The sequence below is a fragment of the Carcharhinus amblyrhynchos genome, chromosome 23 (genome assembly GCF_965287045.1).
Source record: "Carcharhinus amblyrhynchos chromosome 23, sCarAmb.v2.hapA, whole genome shotgun sequence".
NCBI lineage: Eukaryota > Metazoa > Chordata > Chondrichthyes > Carcharhiniformes > Carcharhinidae > Carcharhinus > Carcharhinus amblyrhynchos.
The window spans coordinates 30,270,006-30,295,114 of NC_137346.1; the positions used below are offsets into that span (position 1 = coordinate 30,270,006).

At 41.3% G+C, this 25,109-nt stretch overlaps 1 protein-coding gene across 1 annotated transcript in view; it reads left to right on the plus strand.

Moving 5' to 3' along the window:
- Window positions 1–25,109, plus strand: part of galnt17 (polypeptide N-acetylgalactosaminyltransferase 17) — a 336,015-nt gene that overhangs the window by 36,351 nt on the left and 274,555 nt on the right. Inside the window, exon 2 of the mRNA XM_080210644.1 lies at window positions 5,317–5,500. Within this exon, the coding sequence (XP_080066770.1) occupies window positions 5,317–5,500 (184 nt within the window). The remainder of the gene's footprint in view (window positions 1–5,316; window positions 5,501–25,109) is intronic.

The following is a 25,109-nucleotide window of genomic DNA, read 5'->3' on the forward strand; positions in this document are numbered from 1 at the left end:
TCAGTGGAAGAGTCTTTCAGTTGGAGGCCACTGCTGGCTACTTGTGTCACTCATGGTGCATTTTGGGAACTGGGTGTCATTGGAGGGCTAGAAATTATACTGCTAGTAACCAATCCTCTGAAGAGGGGCGTGAGGTGGGGGATGGTGCGGATTACGGATGCGAATCCATGTAGTCATTGGCTCTTGTGTAGTTGGGGCTGAATAATCATTCTGCTGTACCCAATTATTAGTCATACTCAAAATCTGGATCTCCAAGTTGAGCCTCATGGTTGTCAATCATCAGCTTGATAAACTTCCTTTCTTTGGAAGAAGGCCATCAAGCATTCTGCAGATTGATGAGAACTGTTTGTGAAGCTAAGACCTGAAACGCTTGATGGATGTGAAGCTGAGGATTTTGTTTTTAGCGCTGGGGTTCCTTTTAGGAGTGTGGAAAGGAGGCAAGATTAGAAGGGTTTCAGAATAAACATTGCGCTTCAGCTTTCTCCTTTCAAAAAGAAAATGGAAAGTATGAAGATGTTTTTCTTCCTGTCATACAGAATGCAACTCAGATCTGAGTAAGCATTCCAAAATGGAGATGAGAACAGGTGCAGGAAGTTAGCAACTAGATAAGTGAGGTTTTCACATCTTTGCTGCTTTAGGCTGTGAGTGAAAGAATGCTTCAGGGCCACGGAAAAGGCTGTGAAGAGTCACATGTCTTCTCATAAACATTTCCACAAATTAGTGCATGATCTGAAACATTGGGTGGCAAAGATATTGATGTTCTCGTTATACTTTGGATATCCTGGTGAGACCATGAAAATCTGCTCATATTGAGTGACCAACTCTTCAGAGACACTCTATATTAGGGCCAACTTCTTCCACAAAGACTGCGCTATCCTTTTTTTTGCAGTCACAAAAATGTCTTTCTTATTTCAAATATTTCAAGTAACAGATCAGTTGAAGAGTCTGCCAATTTGGGACTTCTGTCTTCCAAAGAATCAGACATTACAACAGCCTTCCAACTTGCTGCAGAAATAAGATTGCCTTTAAGCTGTTGCTGCTGCTTATGTGCTGGAAACAAAATCCATTTCCTTTTATTTCTATTGCAGAAAATGTAAAGAAAATCTAGTGGTGTCGGCAAGGGGTGCATTACCGTCACCCCGTCAGAGAGGTTTCCTCTCTGCCTCTCTCTCAAAGAATCTTAACACCCAGTAGATTTCAGATGGAAATCTACTTCCTTGTTTTTACTGCATTATATTTCCTGCACGTCCACTGTGAAAATACACATGTATAAAGAGCAGTCACTTAAAGACCATTTCACATAGAGAGCTCATTGGCAATTTATACATCAATAGTATAATGCATAAAGTGCATTCTCCCTCTGCAACCAAGTGCAGTTAAGAGGCATTGTAATACAACATTATAAAATTCAGCTATGCATTAGGATGGTTTGCCTCAGTAACCTTGCATAACTCAGCAAAATTCTTCTGGGCTTGCTTCCAGGTTTCAGCCACAGATGGAACATCACTCACTCATCTTATCACCGTCCTGTTCTGCTGTTGTCCCTTATTGTAAGATGGACCACACATCAAAAGAGAGTCACTATTCTCTGTCAGACTTCTATTTTCATTACCCCCAGACTTGACAATTCGAACACACAGCTGGCTGAACTCTGATCTTCTATCCCCTCTAGACTTGAGGTCATTCAAAACTCTGCTGCATGGGTCCTAGCGCACACCAAGTCCAGTTCTACTCTTACCCCGTAGCTCAATTGTTGACCTACCTCCTGGTCAAGAACTGTCTTGATGTTAAATTTCTTATCCTTGCTTGCAAATCCCTCCATGGCCTCACCCCCCTCCCTATGTCAAATCGTCAGGTCCGCAGCCCAGATATTTGTGTCCCTTTAATTTTGGCTTCCTGGCCATTCCTGAGTATAATTCCTCTACCGATGGTGGCCGTGAGTTCTGTTACATAGTTCCTAAGTTACCTCCCAACACTTCTCGCCTCTTTATTTCTCTTCTCTGTTCTGAAACACCTACCTCTTTGACCAAGCATTTGCTATTCCCACCTCACATCTCCTTTGGTACTCTGTCAAATTTTGTTTTAGAACACTCCTTGGAATGTTTTGTATATTAAATGCAATATATAAATACCAGTTGTCGAGCTGAACCTTCAGTGCCATTTCACTAATGGGATACTTCGCACCACTGGTTCTCCTTTGAATGTTTTCATCCCTTCATTGAATGTTAGCTTTAAGAGTGAGTGAGTCATTGGTGTTGGACAATACATTTCCTCATGTGATACTATTGCTGGAACTTCTTATAAGCTGCCCACTGTCAAGACTGAGCATTAATTTCAATGAACTGTACTTGCATTATAGCCCAGGGTCAGTAGGAGACACAGTAGGTTTGTGTAGAATATGTGAAACAGTGGTTCTGGTTTTACTGCACCAGGACAGCATTGCCTGTCCCTGAACTTGAAGGTCTCTCATGAGGAAATCAAATGTAATCTCTGTTTCTTTTCTTTCTTTGAAGGAGATCGAGAAGAACTCAAGCTGTAATATGCCTTTAAGAGTTAGCAGCATGCCATCACTGGAAGGGACATGTGTCATGTAATCCAGTCTTGGTTTCAATTTGGCCTGTGAGCAGAGCACAGCACACATTATAACAACAGGATATAATGCAGGGCAATTTGCATTCATCCAACACTCGTCACTATTCTATCATGAATGCCAGCTCAGATACATCCACCTCAGAGAGTTTTGATAGTAATTTAAAGGGGAAATGTGCAATGAAGGACAGAGAGTATGAGTTAGCAGATTCATCTGGTGGCAGGAGAGGACAAGGAGGAACCTGTTGCGGCTATTGTGGGTGGGTGGGGGGGGAAGTGGGTGGTGCATGATGCAGCTTGCATCTTATCTTGGGGTGATGATCTGAGGGATCAGATGCTCACTAGATAGAAGATTGGTGATTATATTAATATATCCTATCACATTGCAGTCGAAGCTGCTACACTCTTTGCATGGCACTGTTTGATAGTATAAGTATGTCCTTGTGTTGGAAGTGATGGAATGAAGAGGGAACAAATAAAAGAAATAGGATTTTACTACCAGAAATAGTGTTTTAGGAATTTGACTTTCTATTTGCTGCAGAATATTTTTACAAATTAACCTTAGTTAAATCTGCTGACTTTTCAAGCTTCTTCATTATCACGTTAAAAGGGGCAAGCAAATGTTTTTCTGTTAAATGCTCAGGGTACGTTCACATCATAAGTACAGCCTTAGCTTTGACACCTTTGACTTACAGTCCATAAATTCAGCATTGATTGGACTGACGCTAAACTTGGAGTGAGAACACATCCTTGAGCAATTTACACATTGATTGCACAGACTTATGTCAGCTCTAAGGCACAGTAACAGTTATTTTGTTGTTTAAAGGCTGACAGAGAAAACAAATATATATGCTAAAATATACATGCACTTTCAAATATCTCCAAAATTATATCTACAAGAATTAGTGTTGGCCCTCAGTTGTCCAACAGTTGCGCTATTGACTAATTGGCCTTGATTCGATCAGCAATTTTCAATCACGTTGCTTCAGTTATTTCTCATTGTTTCGTTAGACTAGGTCATAATGTCAGGATCTGCCAAGCAATAGAAAAATGCAAGATGTCCCTCAGTGCTGAAGGCTTTCTCTTGAGCAAGAGGTGGTGTTGGGATTTGCAAATCATCTCTGTGACTAACTACATTGCTTTTTGTGGGTTACGTGGAAAGCATTGCAAAAAGGCAAGGAAAAAGGAAAAGACTCAATTTAAAAAAATGTCAGATTCTCATCCTGAGCAGTACTATTCAGGATGTGGAGATGCTGGCATTAGACTGGGGCGGGCACAGTAAGAATCTCATAACACCAGGTCAAAGTCCAAAGGTTTATTTAGAATGATGAGCTTTTGGAGCGCTGCTCCTTCCTCAGGTGAATGAGGAAGGAGTAACACTCCAAAAGTTTGTGATTCCAAATAAACCTGTTAGACTTTAACGGGGTGTTGTGAAATTCAATACTGTTCAATACAGACGTCCAGTAACAAGAAATCACCCAATTCAAAATAAATTCGTCATTAAGTATTGTGTTGTGTTTATAAAACCAAATACTTATGTTAAGAAATATTCTAGATGTTGTAATTATTCAAGTGAACTGACTCATGATATTGCCAGCCTTCAAACTCAGGCTGATGATGCATTGTAACAGACCATAGGTCATATTGTGTAATTGGTGTTGAGAGACTCCAGGTCAGATTAGAGAGGGGATTCAGCTACCTCTGATTTAAAGGAAACAAAATTCGGTGTAGTAGAAATGAAAGACCGAGTAAAATTGTGCATGGAACAAATCTGCTTCTGTCAGATTTGCTGTTATGTGATTGAAGTGTTAAATCGTGGTAAGATTTACACAAAGTAAAATGACTAACCTGCGTTTTTAACAGCAGCCACTTAGGAGCATTAAAATTGGTGTCTTGAGCTAGAATTTTGTGTCAGCCTGTCTTAAAAATGGAGACCCGCAGCTTGGGTGAAATTGGGCCCTGAACTTCAGGCATCTTTGGCGTTTATTCCACCAAGCTGCAGCTGCTAATCAGAGGTCCAGAGGCAGCTCACCAATTTGAAGAAGACCAATTTGCCCTAATTGTCTCACTGGCATTTTAGGCCGTCAGGTAGACAGCTCTTGAATTGGAGAGCAGAAGAACAAGTGCAGGCCAGCTGCAGCCCACGGTGATGATGTGGAGCCGAGGAGAGAATCTGCTCCACATGAAGCTGCGTTTAAGATTAAGCTACTTGTGTTTTTGGTGAGGGCCTCCAGCAAATTTCTACGCAAGGCCTCAAGGCATTAGCCCCTTGATTAATATGAGAAAGGGGCTTAAGAAATGTCTTAGGCAGCTGCAGGAAATGCATGACTATCCCCTAGAGCAATCCCTAGGTATACTTAGAACTTTACAACTGTTCTACATCTAGAAAATGAGCATAGCAAGTTCCAGTTTCTCCCCCATGAAACCTGTAGTACAAGTGAAATTAGGACGTTGTTTCACTTAGCACATTTTTGTTCTTGTTAAACCATGCTGATGTAATGTTTCAGACACGCAACAGTCCAGAATTTGGATGGGTTTAATTTTCCTTTTTGACTTGGATCTGTATTAAACACTCATGCATCACATTCACAATCTTATGCTTGGGGATTTTTTTTAAGTAAAATAAGCTAGGAAGACTGAAATATAGGACGTAAGACTTGTAATTTGTTTGCTTGTAATGCCCCATTTTTTTCATCATGTTCTGTGCTATGTTGACTCCCACTTTAGGCTTGTCAAAATCGCTGGGGCTTATTGAAGGCTTTGGTGGACGAGGGCAGGGAGGATTGCCTGCTACACTCACTACTGAAGAAGAAAGAGAAGCTGCAGGAGCATATGAAAAATATGGGTACAATACGTATCTGAGTAACAAGATTTCACTGGATCGATCGATTCCAGACTATCGACCGAATAGGTAAGTGACAACTTGGCAAACATGTGCAAAGGGGAATATTGTCATCAGGTTGCCACCCATGGCACCCCCCAACCGCCCCCCCCCCCAACCCTTTAGATAATAAATGTAAACTACAGGCTGAAAAGAATGAGCAATTGGAAAAAAAAATTGGAGAAACTAAAATGCAACAAACTCTCCATGGCCTGTGTTATGTATGACGAGGCCAGAAACACCAAGGTGTTTTGTGAAGTTAGCCTAGATCCTAAGTTTTACATTTCATTTTGGCATGGGTGAGCTTAAGGTGTTTCACTCCAGGTATGATTCAAAGTAGCCACTCGGAAGCTTTTATCAAACAAAGTTTATTTAAGAACACAGTTAAAATATACCAAAATGAATTTGCATAACTTTTACCAGTTACAAGATTTAAACATGACACAGTATAATCCTTAACAGCTAGCTATCTATGTTGTTCCAAGTCAAACACCATCCCACAGACATCCACCCTCCTTCAGACTTAGCACAGAAACAAGAATGCTCACGTAATTACTAGATTTGCAGCTTTTTAACATCTGCTGTGAATTGGCCCTTTGATTACTGGATCAGCCATCCTAGTCCCAGTCTTGGAACTTTCAGAAAGCCTCTGGAAGGAGAGGGTCAGAGACACTGCCTTCTTCTACCAGCTTCTAGCAGCAATTGAAAACCGAAGCTAAAAACTTGGAATGCTTTGTAAAAAAAAGCTGTCCCCAGGCATATCACCTGATCTGTCAATCAAGCTCCTCTCTGCAGTCCTATAGTACGCTAAAAACCATAGGACCCTGCATTAGTTCAGATTAAAATCTGCACGATGTCCATTATATTACTTCAGTAACAATTAGAGAACACCTGCTGCAGACAACATGGTGTCGAAAATGTCCTGCAGAGAAACATGACTAAAATACATTGGGCATATGATAATACTGTGCCTTTAAGCAATGTGATGTACACCCAACGGCTCTAAAGGTGATAGCTGCAGAGATAATGGATGCATTATAGTTTTCCATAACTCATTGGATTTGAGATCAGTCCCGGCAGATTGGAAGTTGGCAAATTTTACACTGCTTAGCAGGATAAGAGAGGGAAAGGAAACAAGGAACAACAGGCCAGTTAACCTAGTATCAGTTGTTTGGAAAATGGTGGAATCTATTATTGAGGAATTATTAACAATGCAGTTTGAAAAGCATAATATGATTAGAACAAAATAACAGTTTTACTGAAGGGAAATTCTGCTTAACAAATGTAATGACTTTCTTGGAGGATGTAGCTAGTAAAGTAGATAAAGGGGAACTGGTAGCTGTACAACTAGATTTCTAGAAGGCTTTTGATAAGGTGTCGCACAGAAGGTTAATAGGTAAGATAAATGCTCATGGAGGTAAAATATTAGCATAGAAAGAGGATTGGTTAAGAGAATGGGCATAAATGGAACTTTTTTCAGTTTGGCAGATAGTGAATGGTGGAATACCACAAGGATCAGTGATGTGGCCTCAGCTATTTACAATCTATATTAATAGCTTAGATGAAGAGACGGAGGATAATGTATCTTAGTTTGTTGATGATACAAAGCTAGATTCAAAGATTAGCTGTGGATACAGAGATACTACAAAGAGATATAGACAGATAAAGTAAGTGGGCAATAAGATGGCAGATGGATTATAATGTAAGGAAGTGCAAAGTTATTCATTTTGTTCGAAAGAATAGAAAAGTTGAATATTTTTAAAAGGAGAGAAACTTTTAAATTGATTGATCAGAGAGACTTGGTGTGCTCGTGCAAGGAACACAAGATGTTAACATAGTGACACAACAAGCAGTTAGGAAGGCAAGTGGCATGTTGGCCTTTATTTCAAAGGAATTGGAGTACAGGAATAAAGTGGTCTTGCGATAGTTGTTCAGGGTTTTAGTGAGACCACATCTGGAGTACAATGTGCAGTTTTAGTCTCCACATTGAAGATAACATCTACTTGCATTGCAGGTGGCATAGCAAAAGGTTCATTAAGTTGGTCTTTAGGATAAGGACTTTGCTCTCTGATTAGAGGCTGAGCACATTTGGGGTCTATTTTCTCAGAAGTTTAAAAAAAAGGCAATTTTATTAAAATGTACAACCATAGAATTCCTACAGTGCTGAAGGGAAATTCTGCTGAACAAATTGATTGACTTTCTTGGAGGACATAACCAATAAAGTAGATAGAGCAAAATTGGAAGGTTTGATTGCCACTGCTGGGGCTACACCTGGAAAAAGAGCACAGATCCGTGGGCCTGCATTCTCAGAAGCAGTTAAGTAGGCTAAGGAGGAGTATGGTGAGAGTGGATGGTACCATTGCTAAGGTGCCCTTTCTTTATCAGGAGCACTCAAAAGTATGCTTTCTCTCAGGAGCCAGCTAGGAGGCTGCCATGGTGTACTTGGCGGTCTCCCCGTGCAGTAGAGGGGTCCTGGTGCTATTGGTTAAGTGCCAACTAAGATGGGAAGCAGACTTATGTAACTCAATTGGGCTTAAAGCAGAAGGGCCATCCACTACCTTTCCTACTTCTGGAGAAAATGGCGGAAGCTGATAGGCAGCCTTCCTGCACCATCTTCCCAGCTTTCCCACCTACCTGCCTAAATCCAAAGGGCTGGTAATATCCTTGTTTTCATTTTGATGCATGGATGGATTCATTTGGGGAAAATAAAACAAAATTTCTTTAAAGATATGAAAATTAGCAGAAAGCTTGCTCCTGATTGCCAGAGAATTTTCCCTGTTTGAAGTCTTTGGATAAAGCTAGGATTGATCTCAACTCTAATGCCCTACTCAGTTAAAGAGTGTGTGGGCACTTATTGTCAATACTTACAAATTAATAATTACCAGCTGGGTAGAGTGCTACAACCTGGCCTGTCATGTTGAACCATACTCCAGTTTGTACTTAACAACCTTTGATTTGATTTATTATTGTCACATGTATTATCATACAGTGAAAAGTATTGTTTCTTGCTCACTATACAGACAAAACATACCATTCATTGAGAAGAGAGTGCAGAATGTACTGTTACAGTCATAGTTAGGCTGTAGAGAAAGATCAACTTAATGGTCAGCAGCAGCAGGGAAGAAGCCGTTATTGAGTAGGTTGGTACGTGACCTCAGACTTTTGTATCTTTTTCCTGATGGAAGAAGCTGGAAGAGAGAATGTCCGGGGTCTGTGTCCGAGAGAATATCCGGGTTTTTAATTATGCTGACTGCTTTCCTGAGGCAGGGGGAAGTGTAGACAGCAACCAGCATGAAGCAATTGGGCTCACTATCCACCTTGCTAACAGCTGCCCTCAAAATGTTTGTGGGCTTTGAGAAGAGACTTGTTTCAGTGTGAGTGGGGCAACCCCTATGGATTATCTGTTGTTTCTTGAGTGGGTAAAGAAACAAGTAAGCTTCTGCAAAACCTCAGATTGAAGAACTTTCACTATGACTCTCAAGCTGGGATATCCTTAGCAGGGGGTATCCCATCTTTGGGACCATATGTGGACACCCAAGCTCACATGGGCAGGCAGCAGGACCACATCAGCAATCTTCCCAGAGGTTGCCTCTTAATTAGCCACTGCCGGGTCTGATGCTACTGGTCCAATCAAAGAGCTGGAAGCTATGGAGCTTCAGCAGTGCCACCAGGGGGCTGCTGATGAGACAGGTGGCACCTGAACATGAAGGGAGAAACATCCCCAACAACAGGAATGCACCAGAGAAACATCTCAACAAGACTGCCTGGAATTTTACCAGCCCCACCCACCTCCCAGCCTATTGCCCAAGAGTCAGTAAAATCCCCAGTTCAGAGTCGATTCCCGGAAGTATAAAGCAAGAAATATAAATGTAAATTAGATTTAAATTCAGAGAGCAAAATCAAGATTGGAAAAGACAGATAGGATTAAATGAGAGATATAGAAGAGAGAGGCAAAGTAAAGCAAAATTTTAATTTTTCTTCAAATCCCTGACAAAAATTAACATTTAAAGGAATGAAACTCCATACTTCTAAACAAGGAATCATTTTTTGGAGAGGTTGTTTGGTAGAAATGACCATCTACCATGCTATTAAAATTATTTTACTCTTGAATGCACCAACCCCAACTTTTTCTGGTGTGTTTGGAGGGAAACTAATGAGTAGGCATCTTAATTTCACATCATCACATTCGTTTCACTGCTCAGTCTAACTTGTGGAGGAGCAGTTTATCTCTAACAGCAAATGCCAAAAGTTGCTATCTGATTTTCTTTACATTAGCTTCACCTTTATTCTTAATGTGAAACCTGGGCCAGTGCGTTCTTGACAAAAGTGGAGGGAGTATAATTGACAGAAAAAGGATTTCATGCAAATGCATAAGCAGAATTTCAGTTCACTGTGCGTTAATGTGTATGTTTTGCAGTATGAGGAAATGTTTTCATAATGTTTTTTATTTTACATCCCTTGTGAATACACAAAGTATGCCACTGTTGTTCTTTAAAGCGGTATGGGTAACTTTACAAATATACCCAAGGTGGTCAGATTTTTCCAGATTTCTTCACCCCCATTTGGTTTGAGCTTTTATCCATTTTTGCCTTCCCCAAAAGATATCATGGCTTTTGGATAGAGTGGGAAATGTACATATTATAATGATGTGGATATGCTGGCGTTGGACTGGGGTAGACATAGTAAAAAGTCTGACAACACCAGGTTTAAGTCCAACCGATTTATTTGATAGTAAACTCTCAAGCTTTCGAGGTTAAGCTCTTCTTCAGGTGAATGGATACTTCTGGCCTCAGGAGAGCATATAAAGCACAGACAGTTTAGAGATTACTGATTAGAATGTGTATCTTTACACCTAACCTGCTGTTCAAGTCCTAAAGTGGCCGACAATGTGAGTGGAAGGAGCACTGATCACAGTTTAAAGAGATGTGTATTGTCTCCAGACAGTACAGTAAGTGAGGTTTTGCAAACCCAGGCAAGTCACGGGGGTTACAGATAGTGTGACATGAACCCAAGATCCCTGTTGAGACCGTCCTCGTGTGCGGAACTTGGCTATCAGTCTCTGCTCAGCGACTCTGCGCTGTCGTGTGTCGTGAAGGCCGCCTTGGAGAATGCTTACCCGAAGGTCAGAGGCTGAATGCCCGTGACCACTGAAGTGTTCGCCGACAGGAAGGGAACAGTCTTGCCTGGTGATTGTCGAGCGATGTTCATTCATCCGTTGTCGTAGCGTCTGCATGGTCTCCCCAACTGAATCGCTGAGCAGAGACTGATAGCCAAGTTCCGCACACATGAGGACGGTCTCAACAGGGATCTTGGGTTCATGTCGCACTATCTGTAACCCCCATGACTTGCCTGGGTTTGCAAAACCTCACTTACTGTACTGTCTGGAGACAATGCACATCTCTTTAACCTGTGATCAGTGCTCCTTCCACTCACATTGTCAGCCACTTTAGGACTTGTACAGCAAGTTAGGTGTAAAGATTCGCATTCTAATCAGTAATCTGTAAACTGTCTGTGCTTTATATGCTCTCCTGAGGCCAGAAGTCTCCATTCACCTGAAGAAGACCTTAACCTCGAAAGCTTGAGAGTTTACTATCAAATAAATCGGTTGGACTTAAACCTGGTGTTGTCAGACTTTTTACCATATTATAATGCCCATGGCCTTCAAATAGTAAATCATGATGGATAATCGATTCCAGAGTTTGAGTTGATTGTCATTGTTTGCTGAACTGTGTCAAAAGCATGTGAAACTTTGGGTTCTTGTGATGATGAGTGAATCTCCTCATTGCCTGCTGAAGCGTGCCAAAAATCCTCAAGACTCGGGTAACAAGATGCTCACAGGGGGCTGAAACCTACCTTTACCACCAGGAATAGGCAAATGAATTTCTTTTTATGAATATCAAAGAGAAAGCCACCTGCCTCACTTGTCAACAGTGTAGCCTTGAGTAAAAGAGGCAATTTGGAAAGGCATCACAAGACAATGCATGCAACGTTTCAAAAAAATTTCCCTTTAAACAGTGTTTAGAGTTTAAAGGGAATTTTGAAAGCTCAACAGTCACTCTTTTCAAAATCTACGGTTAAAGGCAAGTCTGGCAAAGAGGTGTCTTTTCGCATTAGCCATCCGCTGGCAAAACATAAGAAACCATTCACCAATGGTGAAGTTATCAAGGAGGCTATGAGATTGCTGCTGACACTTTGTTCAAGGACTTGGCACTTTAACAGTAGGCAGAAAGATGGAATTGTTGTCTGAGGATCTGTCTCAGCACTGCACCAGGACTTTTCAGGCTGTGAATGTTTCTCCTTGCGGTTTGATGAATCAGTGGACATGATGGATAAGGCTGAGCTGAAGGTTTTTGTTTGCATGACATTCAAAGACTCAACGATAAAGGAGGTCTTTCTCACTCTTTTGCCACTCAGAGAGGACAAGAGGTGAGGAAGTCTATAACCAATTCAAAAGATGTGACTGGGAAAAACATTCCGATCAAGAAATTGATTTCAGTCATGCCCTATGGTCAATGTGAGTTGTGTTGCACTTTGCAGAAATGATCCTGAATTCTCTTCCTTTGTCAGTTACCACTGTGTTATCCAACAAGCGAGCAAGATTATTGATTTTTCTCATGTAATGACAGTTGTTGTTCAGATCATCAACTAAATTTGTGTCAGAGTTCTGCAACATCTCTTGTTCACATCATTACTCAATGAGCCTGATGCCACCTATAGTGAGCTAATCCTTCATGCAGATGTGAGGTGATTAAGTGGAGGAAACTTCCTCCAGAGGCTTTCAGATCTGCTCCGCGAAATTGTCACCTTTCTTAAATCAAGAAATGGGGTGCGCAGTCAGCTGTCAGATAATATGTAGTTGCCAGACGTGGCATTTCTTATAGACGTAAGTGCAAAATTGACTGAGCTGAACTGTGAATTGCAGGAGGAGGACAGAAACTTGTCAAACATGAATGCTTGTCACATGCGAATGCATTCAGGTTGAAACTGAGCCTCTCAGTTGAAGAACAAGATTACTGAGCATTTCCTAAATCTTAAGAAAATCCAGCAAAAGGACAAACACAGACAAAGGATTCCATCCAAACAAATCCTGTGACCACCTGAACAAATTGGAAAACAAATTCAGGGACAATTTCAGGAGCTAGTCAAGCTGGAACAAATCATTGTTTATTCCATCCTTTTCTTCAAGTGGACTTTGGGAGCTGACAACAACATTTTAGCAGGTGTTCGAACAAAGCAGTGGACATGACATGGAAATCATCACTTTGCAAAATGACAGAGTTGAAAGTTAGATTAAGGGACAAAGGTTTTTGGGGACTTGTAAACTGAGAGAAAGAAGTACCCTCTTCTGACATCCTGTGCAGTAAAGGTGAAGGCCTATTTTGATTCCACATACCACTTTAAGGTGGCTTTTTCCCAGATGAAAATAGTCAAGTCCGAGTATCGCACTGGTTTGGATGCCCAAACTTACCTGCATTTCCCCCTTTACCACTGCATTCGCCTTTCCAGATTCAGCTCAAAACAGACATGGTCCGCAAAAGTCTGTTTCAAATCCTCCAGCTTCTGAGGAGGTAAGTTCAGAGCTTCCAGTGACTCTCTGACACAGATTGGTGGTGGGTAGGTTGGGGGAAGGGAGGCAGGTCAGATTGTTTTCTGATGGGGTGGGGCGTGAAGGAAGAGGAGGGAGGTCAGATGGATCTCTGGTTGGGAGGAGGAAGGAGGCGGGCCAGATCATTCCCTGGTAGGGAGGACGGCCAGATGGATCTCTGGTTGGAGGGTGGCAGGGGAGGAAAAAGACGGACTGGTGGCAGGGGGCAGAGAAGGAGAGAGCTGGTCAGATGGATGTCTGGGTCGGGGGGAGGAGGTGGGCCAGATCATTCGCTGTTGGGGGTGGGTAAGGGGGGGAGGAGGAGAGAAGTGGGCCAGATGAATCACTGGGGGGGAGGGGAAGAGGATGAGGCGGGCCAGATGGATCACTGTTTTTGAGGGGAGGGGGGGGTGGTGGGCTGGATGGATCACTGGTTGGGGGGGGAGGAGGAAAGCAGGCCTGATGGATCTCGAGCGGTGACTTGAAGGGGTTGGAGGGGGTGGTCTGCTGCTTCTCTGCATGCAGTTGATTGGGGAAGGGAAGGGAGGGCAGGGTGTCGCAGTCAGTCTGGATAGCAGGGGGTGGGTAGATAAGGGGGACAGTTATGTTGTGGGGGTGGGGCAATGTCTGTGGGGGCAATCGCTCCTGGGCCACACAAAGCTATGGCAGGGGAGTGTTTTTCAAATTTCTTTTTACCGCGTGTGTGCAATTGGAGGCACCGATCAGAGCTGCAGGGTTTCGGGTATGATGAGCCTCGTCCACAGGCTTCTGCAGCATGATTCAGAATTGCTGATTTTTTTCAGGCAGGGGAGAACAGGTTTGCAATTCGGGTATGAATCACTCCCAGATTCAACACTTAGAATCAAAATGGTAAAATAGGGCCCTGAGAACCTGCTGTGAGTGTGAACTTGTAAAGTTTACCATTACACTTTGTGTCAATCACATTCAATTTGTTCAAGCACATAAAAAGTTACTTGTGACAGATTGGCCTTCAGATTCTGTTTGGAATTATGGGGATCAAATTACTCATGGATGCACCGACAATATTTACTGCCTGGTGATACAATTCATCGGGACTACACACAGCAGAGACCTCCTTAAGTTTTTCACTATCTCCTTATTTGTACGTAGTTTCATTCTAGTGGCTTCAACAAATCTATCATGTTGGACTTTATTAAATGCCATTTGAAAGTCAATGTGTTAATCATCAAATGCACAGCCCCCAAAACCTCTCCCCGTTACTTCATCAAAGAACTCAGTCATGTTGGTCAAACATGATTTGTCTTTAACAAATCTGCCCTGGCTCCCATTAATTAGCTCAGGCTTTTCCAAATATCTAAGCGTTTCTCCATCACTGAATTTAAGGTTGACTGGCCTGTAGTTGCTAGGTGTACTTATCTCCTTTTTAAACAGGGATGTAACATTTTAGATGCTCCAGTCTTCTGGTATCACTGCTATCTCTAAAGAAGATTGAGGAATTATAGCCAGAGCTTCCGACATTTTTATCCTTACTTCTATCAGCAACCTACATTGTTTCACATTTAAACCAGGTGACTGTCTACTTTTCAGTACCTGTTCTTTATCTATTTTTATCCAATCCAATATCACATCTTCATCTTCATCTTCATTTATTACAAGATTGACAGCATTGTCTTCTCTAATGAAGACAGATTCAAAGTACTTATTTAATATTTCTGTCATGCCTCCTGATTCCACAAATAAACTGGTTTTTTTTGCTCCCTAATCCTCCCCATCTTTCCATGACTATCATATTGATGTTGGTGTTCCCTTTAACGTTAGCTGCTAATGTATTCTCATACTTCCTCTTTGCCTTTTTTATTTCCTTTCTTTAGATCTTCTCTGCACTTTCTATATCAAACCTGATTCTCTGCCAAACTTCATTACCAAACAATTGTCAGAAGCCTCTTTTTTTTCTGTGTAGTTTTAAATTTCATTTACAAACTTATCCATGTACTCTCACTATCTTTTAGGATAAACTGCATTTCCTTCTCATGGGAACGTATCTATTCTGCACCCATTTGGACCTGCCATTGTCCATTTCACCTGTGCCAGATATAGGCAGCACGGTGGCACAATGGTTAGCATTGCTGCCTCAGTGCCAGAGTCCAGGTTTGATTCCTGGCTTGGGTCACTGTTTATGCGGTGTCTGCACATTCTCCCCATGTCTGCGTGTGTTTCCTCCGGGTGCTCCAGTTTCCTCCTACAATCCAAAAGATGTGCTGGTTAGGTGCACCTGAACAGGCGCTAGAGTGTGGCGACTACAGGATTTTTACAGTAACTTCATTACAATGTTAATATAAGCCTATTTGTGACTTTAACAAATAAACTTTAAACTTTTCTGTTCAACTTAGTGATGTTAATGTTTCTCCGATGAAGTATTATCATGCTTGATTGTTTCTTGTCTTTTCTATAACCATTCTAAACCTGATGCTTTTATGATCACACTTCCCTAAGTGCTTCCCCAATAAAACATACTCCACTTGCACAACTCCCTCCCTTCCTGATCTGGAAACACACCGATCAAAACAGTGCTCTTCCACACATTCCAGCAATTCACCTCCTTGCCCTTTACACTGGTACAATCCCAGTTTATACTAGGATAATCAAAGTTCTCCATTATCACTGCTATATAGTTGTTGCATCTTTCCATAAATTGCCTATAGATTTGTTCCACCCCACTTTATCGTGGACTACAATATGCCCCTTTAATGTACAGTGCTCTTAACATAATAAAACAGCCAAAGGAGCTTCATTGAAGCATTAGCATCCAACATTTGAGACTGAACCGGATAAAGAGATGTTAGGATAGGTAACTAAAAAGCCTGGTCAAACAGGAAGATTTTAAGGAATGTCTTATGTGAGGAGAAGGAGTTAGAGAAGGTTAGGGAGGGAATTCCAGAGTTTAAGACCCAAGCAGCTGAATGTGTGTCTACCAGAGGTGGAGCAGTGAAAATTAGGGATGCACAAATGGCCAGAATTGGAGGAGCAGCCAAGCTTTGAAGGGTTGTAGGGAAAGATGAGGTTAGACATGATGTTCCTTCTGAATTTTAAGGAAATAGAGTTGTTAAAATATTCTGAGATGGTTTTAATATTTTTCACTTCATTCTCTTAAAATAGGTTTGATCTCAAGATAAGAAAGAGCTGTAGAAAAAGAGATAATCAGCCATGATTGTCTAAGCAATAAAGGAGAGTATCAATTTGAAAGAAAATGAATACAAATTGGCAAAGATTAGTGGGAAACTAGAGGATTTGTAAACCAACAGAAAGCAGAATCTGGGAGTAAATGGGTGTTTTTCTGGTTGACAATCAGTGATTAGTGGTGTGCCTCATGGATCAGTGTTGGGACCACACTTGTTTACAATTTGCATAGATGCTTTGGAGTTGGGGACCTAGTGTAGTGTGTCAAAATTTGTAGATGACACTAAGATAAGTGGTAAAGCAAAGTGTGCAGGGGACACTGAAAGTTTGCAAAGGGATATAGTCTAAGTGAGTGGGCAAGTATCTGGCAGATGGATTACAATATTGGTAAATGTGAGGTCATCCATTTTGGTAGAACAGCAAAATGGACTATTATTTAAATGGTAAAAAATTGCAGCATTCCACTGTGCAGAGGGTCCTGGATGTCCTTGTGCATAAATCACAAAATGTCGGTTTGCAGGTGCAGCAGATAATTAAGAAGGCAAATGGAATTTGTCCTTCATTGCTAGACGGCTGGAGTTTAAAAACAGGGAGGCTTGTTGCACCTGTATAAGATGAGGTCACACCTGGGGTACCGTGTACAGCTTTGGTCTCCTTACTTGAGAAAGGATATAGTGGTATTGTAGAGGGTACAGAGGAGATTCACGAGGTTGATCCTGGAGTTGAGAAGATTGGCTTATGAAGAGAGACTGAGTAGGCTGGGACTATACTCATTGGAATTCAGAAAAATGAGGGAAGATCTTACAGAAACATATAAAATTATGGAAGGAATGGATGAAATAAAAGCAGGAGGGTTGTTTCCACTGGCAGATGAAACTAGAACTAGGGGGCATGGCCTCAAAATAAGGTGGAGCAGATATAGGACAGGGTTGAGGAAGAACTTCTTCACCCAAAAGGATGTGAATCTGTGGAATTCCCTGTGCAGTGAAGCAGCTGAGGCTAACTTTTTGGATTTTTTTACGGTGAGGGTAGATAAATTTTTTAATAGGAAAGGAATCAAGGGTTATGGTGAGCAGATGGGTAAGTGGAGCTGAGTCCTCGAAAAGATCAGTCATGATCTTATTGAATGGCGGAGCAGGCTCGAGGGGCTAGATGGCCTACTTCTGTTCCTAGTTCTTATGTTCCTATGTTCTTATAAATGGTAAAAACTATTAATTCAATAAAAAAAGTAGCCCTTCCCAATAGGCATTCTTAAAAATAGATGTATTTTATCAACTTTGAGAAATTCTAACTCAAAGTAAGATCACAACATGAAGATCTGGCATGTTCGGTTTCAGACGTGTAAAACTGTGCGTTTTTATTTGTTTTTGGGATGTGGAAAATACTGGTCTATTCTTCGTTAAAAGAGATTGATTGCTGTGATTAATCAAAATTCCACTATTGTCGCACGAGGCAAATACTAGGGTGGTAGAGGGTGATCTGGATGGACATGGCCTTTTTTTTATCTAACAGTTTCTATACTCCTATGTTGTGTTTCACTGGAACCACTTGAAGGTCAGATCAAGTTGGGGTGGAAGTCTCTCTCCTGGTGGGTATTTTTTTTAAATTAATTGGTGGGACATGGGCATTGCTAGCTGGCCAGCATTTATTGCCCATCACAAGTTGCCCAAGGGCAGTTTAAAGTTAACCATGTTGCTGTGGCTCTGGAGTCATATGTAGGCCAGGCTGGGTAAGGACGTCAGATTTCCTTTCCTAAAGGACATTAGTGAACCAGATGGGTTTTTCCGACAATGGTTTCATGGTCATCAGTAGATTCTTAATTCCTGATATTTTTAATTAAATTCAAATTCCACCATCTGCCGTGGTGGGGTTTAAACCCCAGGACCCCAGGTGAGTTTCTGGATTAACAGTCTAGCGATAATGTTACTAGGCCATCACTTCCCCTTCTTATAAGAAGCTGGCAGCTTTCATGGTCATTTCCTGCGGGGCTTAAATTCACAACCATTGGGTTGCAAATCCAGTGCCATAACCACTGGGCTTGTTAATGCCGCCTTTCATTATATTGAACAGGCATGCTTCTTGATCCTGGATACTGATCTTGGTGCTGTTAATTGAGAAATTCAGTACTGTCTGCAGCTGGGGCTGAGAATGTTAGCGTGCACATCAGTTGAAATTTAAGATTATATTGCTCCCTGTTCTCCCTTTTGTAGAATCACAGAAATTACAGCACATGAAAGGGTCATGCAGTCAATTCTGCCTGTGTCACTGCCAGCTCACCAACTGGAGCAATCTAAGCTAATTTCATTCGACTGTCCTTTCCCTTTTATCCTTCCTTATTCTTCATTTCCAATCATTTCTCTGATTCCGTGTTCAATGGTATTATAACCTCTGCTGCGGTAAAATATTCAGTACTGTTCATCTTCTACGTGAAAGAAAATCTTCTAACTGCTCCCTTAATCCATTAGTGCTAATTCTTGTGTGTGGCTCCTTGTTACTAACTCAGAGACAACCATTTACTATTTATTGTCTCAAAATCTTTTGTACCTTGGAATGTTTAATTTACAACACAATTTTCTCATTCAGATGCCCTGTTGAAGTCCCATAAGTGAAGCACGTACCTTTCAATCTAAATCATTTCCAGTCTTGCAGCAATAACAGGACAGCATGGTTGGCTTGGCCGCAATAGCTTGTTTACTACAATTTGCGTAGCATTCCCATAATACCTTCAGTCAATCAGATGTTAACAAATATTGCACGTTAAACTGGATTCCTAAAATCCGAAATACCTGTTCAATTGTATTTGCATTTAAACGATTTACAGGAGCAACATTATTAAGTATATAATCCAAGTAGCAATTTTTTTTAAAAATTCATTCATGGGACAGGGTGTTGCTGGCTGGCCAGCATTCATTGCCCATCCCTAGTTGTCTGAGGGCAGCTGAGAATCAACCACATTGTGTTATATATAGCTACAAACACAGTGGCTGCAAATCAAAAGTAGTTAATTGGGAATGAAATACTCTGGGATAGTTTGAGGATATTAAAGACACTATTTTCTTTTTAAAGAAAATGAACATGCATTTATAACACCAAATTCATTCTTTAATGGAGCCATTATTCATTCAAGTTCTTGTTACTGTCTATTTTGATGATGTAGGCTAATTAAGGTAATATGTAAACCAAATGCTCACTGAGCTCTTTAACCTGAAGTAGCCTTCAGAACTACAATAAAATCTGAAGAAAACTGGAAGATGCATTTGCTCTAAACCCTTGATTCTTTTGAGCAGTGTGCATTCAATCAGTCTTAATCAATGCAACACTGCTATTTTGACATCTGCTAAGAGCACAGATTCTCTTTGTTTTGGTAAGGTCAGAGCACAATATCATAAAGACCCCTTGGAATACTAATGAGAAGGTAAACATACATTGTCTGGGATCCAGCTAGTTTCACTTTCTAGTATTTGCAGCCATGAGATCTGGACAGCTACCAAGCTAGCTAATACACAAACTAAAGTGCACAGTCTAATTCATACTTAGATCAAAATGACTGTACAACAGAGACAGAAATGTCAATATTAGTACCATCTTAAAAGTACTTCTAAATGTATCAGGATAAAATTCCCAGATTTGTATGTAAAAATTATAATACTAACCAGTCCAAGCCAATGTTTATCCTCCAGGTGAGCAAATCATTCTAATTACTTTACCGATGATGATCCCAAAGCTTTTCAACCTCCATTCCTTTGCCTTTTTATCCAATCTAGTGTTATGTGTTGACACAGTTTCTGCCTGAAACATGAAACTTGTGTTGTTATTATAATGATGGAACGACTTGGGCTTATTTACCGAACAAGGCATAAGGCATCATTTGCTCATAAGGGATTTGGTAACCACGTTACTGTTTCATTTATTAAGAACTAGGTACGTGAGAACAGTTATACATCAGTATAAAGATTGAAAGCAGCACAAGCTGTGTGTGTGTGCTCTGTTCAGAGCAAAATTGAAACTAAGACTGGATCATGTGGTGTATTTCCCTTTCAGTGATTTTATGCTGTCATCCCCTAAAGGTGTATTACAACATTTCTTTTTAAAGATACTTCCCCCGCACCCCGACTTCCGAAAAAGTATAACTACAATTCATGTTCATGTCAAGTTGCCATTACATAAGTATATAACACTGATGAAACTATGAGTCTCTATGGTGCAAACATAATCTTTTGGTCCTCTCAGAGCTTGTAATGGTAACCTTGTCTGGAGATTTCTTTAACTGTTCACAGTAATCTGTAGGGCTGTTATTCTTTGAAACCAAAAGAGAAAATGTCGGAAAATCTCAACAGGTGTGGCAGCATCTGTAAAGCGAGGAAAGAGCTGATGTTTCAAGTCCAAATGACTCTATGTCAAAACTTATTTTCCAGCATTTCACTTTTGGTTTCAGATTCTAGCATCCGCAGTAATTTGTTTTTCACATGTCATCCTCTGATGTCGTTCCTGGTTATATTTGGGATCTTGTCCTTGATAATGCATGAGGAGTTGGAACAATGATGCATTTTGGGCTTGTCTAGTTGGTTTTTCTGGAATGCTTCCATGGTAGTGGCTAGGGTAACCAGCTTAGTCTGCAGGCTGTGCATTTGAAAAATCTCACCCTTTCTCTTCATCTGCTGCTTATATGGCCAATGGATTCTCTAGGCTGTTGTCGAAATGACATGAACCCTAGCTGATAAATACAAAAATTTAATTATTGTGAACTGGTCTTCCAATGTAGTCCATGGCCAGGATTCTCCCAAAAAAACTTCTAAGTTTCCAACATGCAGACAAATAGGAGTAATTCTAGCCTTTTTTTTTGAGGTACTTATTAAAGTGAATCAACGAAACTCTGAGCACCGCAGAGTGCCTCTGTGGGGTTCACTCTGGAAAGTAGAGGACGTGGCCTGTTCCTGCGTGAGAGGCAGGCAGCATAGCGCTGAGTGGGCCACTGTGCAAGCAGCAATCTTTCAGAGCAGAGATTGGCCCCCCCCTCCCCCCATTGCCAGCCTCCCGATCGCTGGCTTTCTTGATCGCTAGCCTTCCCTGCAACCCCCTGATCACTGGCTTTCTGACTCCCCCTCACCCCATACCCCAGTCACTGTTTCCCTGACCTCACTGGGCCAGCCTCAATGCGGGGGATAGAGGCCAGCTAGCCAGCCCCGATCTCCCCAACCACCTGACAGTCCTACCCTGCCTGATCCTGATGGCCAACCCCGATCCCCTCCCTGACAGTCCCGATCACGTCACTCCCTCCCTCCCTTATCGATCCTTTTGCAGAGTGGCAGTGGGTCCCCCGCCTCCTTGGCATTGCCTAGTGTCCAGTGGGCAGTGCCAAGATGTCCAGTGGCAGTTTGCCTCTTGGGCACTGCCAGTGGGGCAGTGCCTGGTCGGGTGCTTGTTCCTCATTAGTGGAGTGTAGATTAAACATTGCTGGAGGGAATCACTGGAGAATATTGTTCCAAGCCTGCTTGCCATATAGAAAGATCAAGTTCCATGACATTTCCATATGATCAGCTGAGCTCCAATTTCCGGTACGGAGCTGATGATGCTGAAAAACATCCTTTGGGAGATGTGTAGAGGCCATCGTGCCCAGCGTGAATCCTGCGAAATGACTGCTGCTGATGCCTCCCGGGTCACCGCACTACCCGAGCAGCGAGGCGGGCTGGGAGAATCACCCCACATATCTTTATGGGTCTATTAGCTTTTGTTCAGTTAACCCTGATTTATTTGGCCTTTATTCCCAATTGCTAGATCAATTTTTTTGGCTTGTTTGTCTCAAACACACCTGAATCAAGAAACCATAGGTTTGTTCGCTGCTTGAATTTGAATGGCGGGTCAGTTGCACCCCAAGTCAAACTGGGGAATTTTGTGGACATTCCGACAATATCTCTTTGACCTTCTTCCTTCTATGGAACCTGGGATGTCTATCCCTGAATTCGGTTTTGTGTGCATTTCCCAAGCTCCTCCCAGAAAGATGGTTGTGATGGGAAAGCACCATGAAATAATCGCGTCTTTGCTTTTTATTCACTGTACTGTTCAGTAACTCGCAAAGCCACCTGGTATAATTGCAACCATCTCTAGCCTGATTTTTGTGCTGGTTTTGATTGTTTTTTCTGTTTTGTTTGAACCTCCCTCATTCACTATCAATCCAGCCCTGGTCACTCACCTGTCCTGACTGAGCTAACAAAGTGCTGATTGTCTTGATGCATTGTCCCACTCACCATGATTGCAGTACAGTCTCACCATGAGGGGTCACATCCACTTACCAGTTCTTTTCTTGAGCACCAACTTGGGACTGTGCCTTCAAAACTTTTCTTCCCAGCAATCACACTGCATTTTCCAATGCTGCGGCTTAAAATTTAAAAGTTTATTTATTAGTGTCACAAGTAGGCTTATATTACCATGGCAATGAAGTTACTGTGAAAATCTCCTGGTCGCCACACTCTTGTTCAGGTTACCTGAGGTAGAATTTATCATGGTCAATGCGCCTAACTAGCATGTCTTTTGGACTGTGGGAGGAAACCGGAGCACTGGGAGGAAACCATGCAGAATTTGCACAGTGACCCAAACTGGGAATCGAACCTGGGTCCCTGGCACTGTGAGGCAGCAGTGCTAACCACTGTGCCACCATGCCGCTGTCCTGCTTTACTGTGGTCTGACCAAATGTCAAGGGTCTCCTCATGCCATGTTGTGTTGGTACTTGCCAAGCTGTTTGCCCATTACTGAGCACCATGTCATGTTATAATGATATAATAATTTGTGGTCATTTACTTTACAAGAAACAAGGCATCAATCATTTGTAAGGGATTAGGTAAACACATTCTGAGATAATTTATTGAGATTAGACACGTGAGAAGATTTATGCATAGATATAAAACTTGAAGCAGTGTGTGTGCTCTGCTTAAAGCATAAATAAAACCAAGAGTAGATGATGTGGCACTTTTCCCTTCTAGTGATGTCTGTCTGCTATCTTGTTAGGGACCAGATCAGAAACACCAAGGAATATTGTGAAGTTAGACTGGACCCCAACTATTTTGATTTTGGCCTTCGTATGAGGATAAGATCTTCCACTTCAGGTGCGATTCTCTTGACACACCTGGAAGTTTTAATTGAAACAAACTTTGTTTAACAATACAGTTTAACTCTGGCAAAAGAAAACATAACTTCTGTCAATTGAAATATTTAAACATGACAAGATACAATTTTTAACTGCTAGCCTATCTCCATTAGTTCCAATTTAAGCAATATCCCTCAAATGGATAATCATCTTCAAACTCAGTTAACAAACAACAGGCTTATGTGCTGGTATGCGGGCTGCTAATCACCAAAACTTGAGAACACCTCTGGAGAAAGATACCTATTTCCTAGCAGGTCCCAGACTTCAGTCTCCAAAGAGAGAGAGAGAGAGAAAAGAACTCTTGCTCATTCCCAATGTAAACAGAAACCGCCTGCTTTTTCTCTGTGAGCTTAGCCCCTCTCATTAGCACATGATGCACTTTTGTGAATCAACCTAGTTAAACGTTACTCTGAAACTACAGGGGACAACACAAAAATGTACGAGATTGCATTAACTCAGATTAAAACAAACACCCCAACAACTAGGAGCAATTATTCTTCTGCATTCTCAGCAGATGGATTGTCTGGAGCAGACAAAGCAGCACTATAATCAGAGCTGAAATTTAAAATATTCCCTTTACAAGAAAGATGGTATAAATACATTTCAAAAGGCACAATATCGTTTTAGTCTCTTGAAGGCATATTACAACAGCCTGGAAGTGAGTTCCATATAATCATAACAGTCTGTATGAAGAATCCTTTCCTGTTTTCTTTCCTCTCAAATGTTTATATTAATCTTGTATCTTTGGTGCCTTGTTCTCAACACCTCAGCTACATAAAACCGTCTGTTTCTGTCTTTCCTGCCATTTTCTTATACAATGTTAAAGAGTTCTAACAGATTGCTTTGCAATCTGTAATGAAAAGAAAATGCTGGAAATATCCATCAGATCTGATAACATTTATGGAGAGAGGCAATTCAGGCCAATGACGTCTCATCAGAGGAATTCTGACGAAAGGTCAACAACCTCAAGTATTGACTTTATTTCTCTGTCCAGAAATACTAAGCATTTCCAGCATTTTTTCTTTTTATTCCAGATTTCCAGTATTTTGCTTTTGTGCTTGTATTCTGTTTTGGTTTTACAATAAGAAAGGACTTCATTTTGCTACTTTTTATTTCTGTTTTCTCATTAGAGTATCTATCCTAGTGAATCTCTGCTGAACTTTTTCTAAAGCACTAATTTCTGTCTGACATTGTTGAACCCAATACTGTGCAGAGCCTTAGGCTCACCTGTTTTGGCTTTAATATTGTATACTTTTAATGACAGAATTCCAAGACCTTTTTGTATCGCTTCATCAACATGAGAGGCCTTTTATGTCAAGTATACCTCTGACTCTAAACCCCTCAGTTCTTTCATAGCACCAAGTCCTTTGCCATACTGTTGTCACATTTGGTGCCAAATTGGGTCATTTGCAGTTAGTGCCATTCCAGCTGCCACTTTTCACCCATTCCCATATCTTATCAATATCGCTTTGCAACTTCCTGTGGTCTTCCTTATTTTGTATCATCTACATAATTTAATAGTTTGCCTCCAGACCTATATTCACATTGTTGAACAGGAGTAGTACCAGAACTGAGCCCTGTGGGACATGATCTACTTTGAACCACTGAAAAACTGCCCATAACCCCTATTCTGTTTTACCCATTCTGAACAATTTATACTCCAGTTTGCTATGCTACTCCTAATTTCATACCCTTCAATAGTTTCTGGTAATCTTCTGTGTCATCATCAAGTCCATGTCCACTACCTCTGCTAT